The 10,456-nt window shown below is 42.2% G+C and overlaps 1 protein-coding gene and 1 long non-coding RNA gene across 3 annotated transcripts; both read left to right on the top strand.

Moving 5' to 3' along the window:
• Positions 1 to 3,669: 3,669 nt before the first annotated feature.
• On the top strand, positions 3,670 to 7,078 carry LOC136524277 (uncharacterized). The gene is made up of 10 exons (XM_066517707.1): positions 3,670 to 4,224; positions 4,407 to 4,517; positions 4,599 to 4,753; positions 5,239 to 5,343; positions 5,460 to 5,603; positions 5,671 to 5,781; positions 6,234 to 6,300; positions 6,396 to 6,463; positions 6,549 to 6,644; positions 6,723 to 7,078. Exons 1-2 carry the CDS (start codon positions 3,670 to 3,672, stop codon positions 4,443 to 4,445), a joined length of 594 nt encoding a protein of 197 aa, XP_066373804.1. The 3' UTR covers positions 4,446 to 4,517; positions 4,599 to 4,753; positions 5,239 to 5,343; positions 5,460 to 5,603; positions 5,671 to 5,781; positions 6,234 to 6,300; positions 6,396 to 6,463; positions 6,549 to 6,644; positions 6,723 to 7,078.
• A 536-nt stretch (positions 7,079 to 7,614) lies between these two features.
• Positions 7,615 to 9,977, top strand: LOC136523159 (uncharacterized). 2 transcript variants are annotated; one of them, XR_010776126.1, is made up of 6 exons: positions 7,615 to 7,952; positions 8,064 to 8,112; positions 8,236 to 8,503; positions 8,607 to 8,687; positions 8,764 to 9,179; positions 9,271 to 9,977. It is a non-coding gene; the product is annotated as an uncharacterized lncRNA (long non-coding RNA). The 2 variants fall into 2 exon arrangements; XR_010776125.1 differs by having other exon boundaries at positions 8,064 to 8,503.
• Positions 9,978 to 10,456: the final 479 nt, after the last annotated feature.

The raw sequence follows: 10,456 nt of genomic DNA, 5'->3' as shown, positions 1-10,456 counted from the left end.
TAAAGGGAAAGCAGGAGGGCGCGGGAAATGACGAGGCTGCCCCCCCCCATCCCCCCCCCCCCCCTCGTCGGCCCCGCCGCGATTTTTCTATGCCGCGGGCGGGGGCCGAGGTCCCCGCCGTTGGATTGCCGGCTGCCATTTTTTTTTCCTCTCTCGTTTTTTTTTCCGTTGGGAGTGGAAAATATCATTTATTTCTTTTTTGAGAAGCTGAGAAATATTATTCTGGTTTCCGCAGCATACGTATTCGAGTTTTCTTAGCATACGTGATTAAAAAAATTTGGGAATTTTATATTGTCGTTAATGAAAAATCTATCCGTGAATTATGTTTCATGAACATCCAATGTGATTTATTTAGGGTAACTTGTAATGTGATTTTAACTGATAGCAAGCACAGCAGAAGTTGCTTGTGAAATAACATCAGGTTACCCGAGACATTCTTAAAAAGATGGCACTTTGTGACCAAGTTATCTCATATTCCCGACTACAATAAATTTGGTTAGAAAAATGTAATACATTTGCTAGAAGAACTAGTACAACCCAATTGTACTTAGTTTTGAAAAAGTTTTTGCAATTATACTTGATGGTCTAAAGTAATATAAGAGGTGTTTTCCTGATTGAAGTTAAAAGATAGTCCAACGTAATTTGGAAAAAAATATGGTCTTAGTAATTTTATTTTTGTGTAATAATGTGCTTAGTTATCCAAAGTATTTTCCTCAACAAATAGAGAGATTAAATGATTATTAAGCCTTTTTTATTGTAAAGATAAATGTTCAAATTATGTCATAATAAAAAAACTTAGACCACGAAATAAATTCACCTTCCAATCATTAGCCCCTTTTCTCTTTTAGAATTTGAACTTATAAGTTATAACACATTATATAATTTTTTTTGGGTGGGGGGTGACACGGTAGTTCCTTTTCATTACAAAGTATTTCCAATCTTTCGTAAATCAAACTATTTAAGTTGAACTAAATTTATAGAAAAAATAATAGTATTGTTTCATTACATTTATTATATATGAAATATGTTTTATAGTTTTCGTTTAAAGTGGTACATGCTAATATATTTCTCTATAAATTAAAATAGACTAATGCTAATTTGAGCATACAATAAAGTTAGAAATACTTATATTTTGGCACCTAGGAGATACTCCGTCCATCCCATAATATATAAGTTTTTAAGAATATTCAGATAGATTAAGGACGCTAGCAAAAGATGCATGTATCCTCATCTCCTTTCATTTTCGAAAAATATCAGTTGGATTTGACCGTTATCATTTGCATGCACCATGATTAGCTTCCCCATTAGGAGATAGTGTTCCATGCTTGTGTAAAATGATATTTTTTTGTGGAACAAATTTTAAATCTTATAAAGTTATTTATTTTGGGACGGAAGTAGTATTGTTTAACTTGCTCAATGTAGTTTGATATTTCGATTGGATCCTTCCAAAGCTTGTATAGATAAATGCTTGTTTGGATTCATTACTCATTAGCACTAAAAATTTAGCTAGCTAAACTTCGGTGGGTGACATTTGGACCCACCTCTTAATACCTGGTTGGATAGTAAGTTGAAGATACATATATATACTATCTTCTATTTGCAATTCCAAGCCGGCTAATAAAAATTAATAGTTAGCAGCCCTAGCTAATAATTAGCATATTTATTAGCAGGTCTATTTGGATCCACTAGTACTAAATAGACCCTTACTCATGCTCCTTTTCATCAAATTCAAACTCACCGGCAGAAAGTATATACTTTTGCCTTTGAGCAACCATGGATATATGCGATTTTTGCATCATCGCAGCCTTGCAAACCTCAACTTTGACAATTAGTCTTGACCAACCGAATTATTGTTTATAAATTGCTTTATGTATATGTTCTCACAAAAAGTAACAAATACATATGTATGGAAAATTGAGCACAACTTATTATCTGGTATATGGAATGTTTGTGGCAACTATTTACGTATGAACATTTTTCTTGTTTTGGATCCCTATTTGTGTATGATTGTTTTGAATCTCATATTTGTAGGTATTCTTTCAATTTCAAAATTCAAGGCGTACTATAATCCAAAGAAGTCAATCATGTGTAGACTTTGACCATCAGTTAGCCAAAATGTGTGCATGTTCTGTGCACAAAAAGATATGTCAATGGATTCATACTTTGCATATCATTTGACGAGATGTTGGTTTTTTTTCCAGTAATTGTCAATATATTGTAAGAGAAATTAACGCTGAAACTATGTCCTCAAAGACTTTCTCATACCATAATACTCTTTCCGCTAAATTATAGCTCACCTTGATTTTGTTCTAACTTCTAAGGTAAACTTATTTCATTTTAACTAAGTTTTGAGAAAAAAAATACATTACATCTATAAGTTCAAACAAACCCACTATCAAAATACGGAGAATTTAATAAAAAATAATTAGATGCTGTCGGTGTTAGTTAATACTGTATTCTATAAATTTAGTCATAGTGTTTTCAAATATAATTTTAGCTAAGGTTAGAGAAGTTTAACTTTAAAGCTAGAGTAAATTAGCAATTTAAATTGGAACGAAGGGAAATAGAGGAGGTGAAAGTCAAGGTTTGGAGAAATATTGCCCTGTTCGTTTAGCTGATAAGCCATTGCTGAAAGTATTATTGGCTGATTTGTTGTGAGAGAAAAATAATATTCGTTGGCTGAAAAAATACTGCTTATAAGCCAAGCGAACAGGATGTATGAGTGCACGTGTATCCAAAATTATTATGTGTATTTATTTATGGATTAACATGTCTCATTGAAAAGAGAAAAGAGAACGAAAAAAGAAAAAGAAAAAGCTAAAATGTTGAATAAAGAGAACTGTGCCAGTGCCACGTACATTCTGTTCGCTTGATCGTTTTCAAGGCTTATAAGTCGACTGATACTATTTTATTGTGAGAGAGAAAACACTGAATGGCTACAAACAAATAGGGTAATCATAGAGCGAACAGGGTAAGCATTGTGAGCATGACATGATATATATTATTATTATAATATTATATTATATATTATATATTATATATTATTATCCGGTGAAATCTACTCCCTCCGTCACAAATTAATCGGACGTCTCGCGTTCAAAATTTTTCCAACATTAATCGGTCACATAGGCCTGAAGCCTTGAACCTAGCGGACGCATGCAGCCCGTCCCAGAGTATGGACTGATCCAATGCAGTAGTTCACGGAAGCAGAAAAAAATCGACTCCGCCACCTTTGTTCAGACTCAGAAGCCTTTTCAACCACTTATTCCATCATTAGCTGTATTTAAAAAAATAGACGATGCTTCTAGTCAATTTGGAGAATGCCTTCTGCCTCCGTAGTCACTTTTGTATAAGGGCAAAAGCATCATTTTAAGCAACTGTCTTGGTTTTCACGCTAAATTCTAGATGTGCAAATAATAGAGGGAGGGAGTACTCTAGTTCTACAGCAGATCGGTGCATGGAGGACTCAACCTTCTGTTCATCCACAGTTCTCCAATCCCACCCGTTCGATCATATGCCTCCACACGTTTCCATTGTAGGCCAGCCACGTAGCCAAGTTTCTTAAGGATTATTTACATATTTATTATTATTATTATAATAGGAGTAATATAAAAAATATAATGTCAATGACTCATGTGTCAGTAATGTGTAATAATAATAAATACGTAAATGCCCCCAACGGGACATCACTCCACCCCTCCCAAAACTGCCCCACGGCGTCAGCCTTATCCGTGCCCACTCCCTCAGAAGGCCGTCCTCGCGTGCTCGGCGGAGTCGGCGCTCCTCGCCGTCGCCGCCTGGCGCGTCCGCCTCCGCGCGCTACAGGCGGCCGGCCCGGCGCCAACCCAGCTGTGCGGACCACCGGCGGCCGCTGCCGCCCGGCACGGCGCGGTGCGGGCGACCCCCGCCGGTTTCCGTGGCCGCACCCGCGCCCGCGCCTGCCCCGCCCAGCGCCGCCGCTGCCGGCGCGCCGCCCCGCTGCCCCTCCGAGCGCCGTCCGCAAGACGCCCCATCCACGCCGACGACCTCGGCACGAAGGCGCCACCCCTACATCAGATCCCCTCCCCCTTCGTCGTCTGTATTCGAATTGTGTCCTCCATTGGCAATGTTTTTCTCTCATCCTCTACCAAGCGCTATCTATCTGTTCCCTCTCCTTCCCTATCTCTCATGATGTGCGTAATCCATGCTGCATACATGCAGACGTACAGCAACAACATACCCAAGGTATGGCACTCTGCATCCAGTCATTTATAGTTCTAGATCTTCATGTCCGAGATCCAGTTCGATTGCTTTTTCATGTCTGTCTTTGCAGTTATTTTCTATAGCTTTCGATCTGGTGTGTGCACCTTCATTTTTTTGGGGATACAAATGTTCAGTACGGCCTCACAATCTGTTTGGTTCTACAGGACTATACCAGGAACTCATCCCACAAGACTATGTTGTAATGATCAGTTGATTGGCTCAGAATCAAGAGTAATGGCCAGTACTAATACAATGAAGCTTACCTCTGTAGCTAGGTATTAAGAAACTAAAATGTTTTTCCCATCGAATTCAAGCAGGTAAATGCATACCTACTTCATCACTGACTAATTCTACAGATTCTTCAATGTGTGGTACTGCTGCGTCTTTCTCCATTTTGAAGACATTATATGGCTTCCTCCGCTAGGGTTACGATAATGATTGGCACCCATCACCATGTTGCCTGGCATTGGCAGCCATCCCTGCGCTTCACAAGGTTCTGAGGTGCTTACAGGTGTGAGCCAAGATTTCGTTGCTTAAAATTATCACCTCACTATATTCTTGGTTCCAACAATTTGTTGTGTCCTACAGGCATATAGACCTAATACAGTTGCTACCAAAAATTGGTTTAAGTGCACATGAGCAGCATCGTGTTTAGTCATTTTGGTTCTGCAAGCTCATTTACATCTCTGAACATTGAGACAAAGAAAATTTGTGTATGTCATTCAGAACATAGATGTTAGTTGTGCATTAGCCAATAAATTACTTTTTCCTTTCAGTTCACTGTCATATTCGTTGGTTTTGTTCATTGCTGCAGTGCAATTTTATTTTCTACCAGATAATCTATGAGGCAAGCTTTGTTCGTTAAAAAAAAACGTTCTGTTCAGTTGCTGAACTGAATTTGGCAAATGTATTTTCTCTGCACAAAAAATAAGATGATCGACCCCATACACTACATACCTTTGCTTATTTGCTACAGAATGATTTCTTTTTTCGCAGGTATTCACTTCGTATATTTGAGTGTGCAGCCATCGCGCGATGGCAGTCCAGTTAAACCTCACAGCCAGCTCATGAGCACCGCTGGGTGGACGCCATCCGCCCCAAGTCAGTCCCCATGCTCACCACTCCCCTTATGCATGTTGTTCCCATTGTTCTTTGTCGTAACTAATCACTAATGCTGCTCACCCCTCCATGATCCACCTACATATGCCCCGGCTCAGCTTGCAACATGCTCGACAGACTGGTCGGGTTCAGACTTAATGCACCAAATGTTAGTCACAGAATGGTGGCGCCATGGTTATCTGATACTTCCATCTGCCCATTCTACTCTAACCGCGTGAACGGCAGGCTTGATCCTCTCCAAGGTCAGACTTCATCTATACCTTCATTGCTTCAAATGTTTAGCATTGTCATATATTTGTGCACAAGCAGGCACCAAAGTATTAGCCAGAGAAATCCTTTAAAGCAATCAATGATATTATGGACCGCCATAAAAGCTGTTTTCATGGTCCAGGCCAAAAGCAATTTTCATGGTTCAAGAAGGTTAGTTACCACCTACTGGTTGATGCAACAGACTTGCCTAGGGGTTTACAAAGTTATCTTTCCTGCCAAAAGAAATAGTTATACATTGTGTATATTGTTAGTCTGCTGGCCGTGCGAAGCGTGGGGTTACCTGCTATACTCTTGGGCTAAGCCTCTTATATGAAATAATTGTGTTCCTCCACATAATCCTCGCACTAGCAAATGGGATCAGCGCCTTATCTTTTCCTTTCTTCATGCTCATTACATTGTAGCAGTGTTAGCGGTTTTAATTGGAGGTGTCTGATCCCTTGAGCTACTGAATGACTACCCATGCAGCAGCATAAGTCTTTTTATAAATCGTTGCCTGATATTTGCACCAGAAATTTCTCCTTCATATTGTGTCCTTCAACAACAACCTGTTACAAAGCTGTACAATACCAGGTTCTAACTCATGTTATGCTATTTAAATGCAGAGATACGTTAATGAAGTGGTCATATACATGGAAGGGCCACATATATTACCCAACATTTACAATCCAGGTTCCAACTCATGTTACAACCATTTGCTTTTGTTCTCACATTTTCTCGACAATCTGTTCGGTATTCAGTTACTGACTTCATGCTGCTACTTGCAGGAGCTTCTTTGATATGCTGATTCGATTTGATAAGTACAATACTTGCTGACCTTATGTTCCTGGAGTCGGTGCGGATAATTTTTCATCTTCATTTTTGTTTTATCAATCAAAATTGTCCTGGTCAGCAATTTTATTTTTGAGCCCCACTTCCAGTCTTCACAGGTGGATCCTAGGTAATTTTGATTTGCTCCCTTCTTTCTATGTTGGTTGCTTGCTTACAACCCAGGACTACAAGGATCAGTTTGCCAGGTTCCAACTGCCTCACATTTCCCTAGAGATCAATTAGTTACTAGAAAATTTATTGATGATGCTCCTCCGCTCACCTAGATCTTGGAAGAAGGAACAAGGATGCTTCAGATCTTTGATTTTATTCGTCACTACGACATCAGCGGCTAATACACATTGGAGGTGCAGGCAGGCTGCTGCTTTCTTATTTCGTTATTAGTAAAGCACTATGTCTATATGTGTGTTCCATGTGTGCTGTGCTTTCAATTTCGCTTCATTTACAACAATGAATTTTGGCCGTAATATTAACTTCACTCCTAATGCTGACATATGAGATTCACCTGTCGTTATTGCAATCTTCTAATTTGTATTACCCTTTAGTTTCCCTGACATTTGCTCATACCTTTCGAACCGTTCACTGTAACAAAATATTGCGATACCCTTTTCCCGTCATACTTATGCATTTTCTTCCCTCCCGCGCGAATCGCGGGGTTACATGCTAGTTGTTTCCACTGCTGTCGTCCATATTATTAATTAATTAAAAGCCAAAAAGATGGCCAGCTCCTTCGCCTGCTCCTCTATACACGTCGGCTTACATGTTTTACACCGTGCAATCTGTTGGTTGACGGCCACCGTGCCTCTTGTTATGTTGGGAGGTGGGTGCCTGATTCTCTAACTGTTCTCTCCTCTTACCTTTGAGCTTCTCGGTTTGGCTTCTGTCTGAATCCACTTCTGCCTTTGTTTCTGTGACCTTGCCTTCCGATTTGGCCATCAATAATTGCGTCCTCGGCTTTTCCCCAATCGGCCTGCTGTCATTTTCTCTTCCCTTCCCTCGGCCTGTTGCTCCGCTGCTCGCTCGCTCTCCTCTCCTTCCGCCTCCTTCGCTGTCGGCGCTTCTTTGTACGCTGTCGCTGCTGCCCCTCCTCGGCGGCCTCGCGCCGCCGCAGGGCCTGGGGTGCGGGCCCGGCTTCGCCTCCTTGGGGATGTCCAGCATTCTACTGGGAGCCGTCGTCGGGGCCTGTGGACGGCCGTCGCGGTTCCGCCGTCCAAGGAAGCGGCTGTTCCCGCGGAGAGCCTCGCTGTCGTACTGTTGCCTCTCTTCTGTCTTATCCACCCTTCTGCGCTACATGCGGTCCGGTTCGCTCTTCGGTGTGCCAATGTCTGATTTGGTTGCTTCGTTGCCCCTGTAGGTTCCCCTCGTCGTTGCTGCTGCGTTCATTGTCGACACACGCCTCTGAGTTGTGGCCAGGGGTCGCTGCTCCGCCGTTCAGCCACGCGTCTGTGCCACCGGAGAATCTCGCCGTCGTCTAGTTGGTGCGCGTCGTCCAGTTGGTGCGCGCTGATTTTATTCACCTGCTTCCGTCTCATTGTGTGTTATAGATGCGTTTCGGTTCTCTGTTTCCTGTGCCCTTGCCTGATTCGACCGCTCTGTTCCCCCTACAGGTTCCCGTCGGCGCCGTTGTTGTCCTTGTTGGTTGCCTGTTCTTTCCAGGTCCGTTCTTCAGCCTGCCTGCCTTGTGCGTCTCCTTTTCTTATGTTCATCTAAGATATTATACATCCTCACTGATGCAGCGTTTTGGGTTTCTTATCTTGCACGAACGTCGTGTTCGTGTAGGCTTGCGTGAGTTTGGAATTTTAAAAAAAGGGGGTCAACCTAATTCTAACAGAGCTAAAGCACACCCTGATTCCCTATGTTACAAACCCCCATATCCAGTTCCAAAAACCCAACTTTATAATCTACCTGCAAGATCCTGGCCTACAACATCGCCTCCTTTCCAAACAAATGCTACAGACTCACACTTTTACACTGGATTTGGTGGTTACACTGGATTTGGTGGCTTGGTCGACAGAAAATGAAATGGCACAAATACCATGGATGACAGGTACAAACTACAACCGACTTTTTAATCATTTTCTACCAACAAAGTACAACCACGCAATGGCCACAAAAAAAATTCCAACGTCTCTATCGTCTCCTGTACCCAGGCCCACCCACGGCAAAGTCGTCGATACCAGTTGATCCATTGGCAATTCTGCCATTACCGTCAACAGCCACGCAAAGAAAAGGTAACTTACCTTTGTCCACACAAATCATAACGATAGTATATCCCAGACAAAACACTGAAACCCTTCGTGCAATCAGGTAAACAAGCACTCAAAGATACCTACGCTGAAGCTCTAGGCAGCGCGTACGACTTCAGAGCACCTGATTTCAGTTACCTAATCATAAATGACATCAAGGACTTTTACAGCACAAGGGCACATTACCTATGCTGTTGCAGAAACACATCTGTGCACATGGACACTCTTCTTCAACAATTCTCACACAGATTGAACGCAGCGGCAGATAACCTATGCTATGCCATACACAAGTTTGATTACAGGGACCACGAAAACGACAGTGCCTAATTCTACAGCGTGGCTCAGTGGCTCCACCAACTCTTGTTAGACGCAGACGGACGGGCAAAAATTATACACGACATTATCGACCTTGCACAGCGTCAACAACATCCATCTGTCAACATCAAAGCATTCCAGAAAATACCCGATCCTCTAAAGGTACGCCCAATCGCTTTCGTAACCCAAGTATGTCCATCATGTTTTCCCACATTTACAAACTTTAAAATCTGCAAATACACCACAAATGCAGACAGCGGTACCACCGGCATTTGCTTCACGCCTCAAAACCATCCATGCTGCCGCAACTGAGAAGGTATATGGTCAGCAGACTGTTGTGACTGCTCACGAAACAGTTCCAACTAAATTCGAAGCCTTCATCACCATGGGGAATCTGACGGCACGCTACAATGAAGTCCCCTGCGCTAATGCTGCAACAGCTGAAACATTGGCAGTCTACCATTCTCTAAGATACATTACAAACGTCCTCAGCTACCGAATCATTGATCTCAACTACCCATCCTTGTCCACCCTCATACATGCAGTCAACCAACAAAATGCTGACATGACCAGGTTCGACCACTGTGTTCCAGGCATCAAAACTAATGCCGACCTCACATACCAGTTAATCTCATCTCTTCCAACCGAGTTTAGATAGGCAGCAGCTCATATACCAGTCACAGGAACTATGCGATCCACTGGACGAACTAATGCTTACCATAGACTACTACCACAAAAACGTGCAAAAGCTGCATGGATGAAAGGATCAAGATGCCCAAGAGGGAGGGTGAATTGGGTTAATTCTAAATTTTCTTACAATAATCAAATGCTACGGATAGCCCAATTAACCCCTTGTGCCTAGAAAAATGTTTCTATTAAACTAACGCACAAAGGACTTGTAACCTATGTTCCAAACTTACTCTAGCATGGCAATTCTATGAATATAAAGACAAGTATTGAATTGCTCAAAGTAAATACTCAAAGTAAATGCTCAAAGTAAAGAGAGAGAGGAACGCGGCGATGTTTTGCCGAGGTATTGAAGAGTCGTCACTCCTCACTAGTCCTCGTTGGAGCACCCACGCAAGGGTGTAGCTCCCCTTTGATCCGCGCAAGGATCAAGTGCTCTCTACGGATTGATTCTTCGACACTCCATCACGGCAAATCATTCAAAGCTGCTCACAACTTGAGTTGGGTCACCCACAAACTCCGCCGGGTGATCACCAAGCTCCCAATCACCACCAAACCGTCTAGGTGATGGCGATCACCAAGAGTAACAAGCATGAACTCTCACTTTTACCACGCGAAGCCTAATGAGAAGATGGATGCACACTTTGCTACTCTTGATTTACTAATGATGCTACTCTCTTGGATTCTCAAATCTCAATCACCTCACTAGGACCTTGCTCTTCTTGACACTCACAAACGTGTTTCTCAGCTGT

Source organism: Miscanthus floridulus, chromosome 18 (genome assembly GCF_019320115.1).
Source record: "Miscanthus floridulus cultivar M001 chromosome 18, ASM1932011v1, whole genome shotgun sequence".
NCBI classification, from domain to species: Eukaryota; Viridiplantae; Streptophyta; class Magnoliopsida; order Poales; family Poaceae; genus Miscanthus; species Miscanthus floridulus.
Note: the sequence above shows the minus strand (reverse complement) of the source record. Positions and strands in the feature narration are given on the sequence as shown.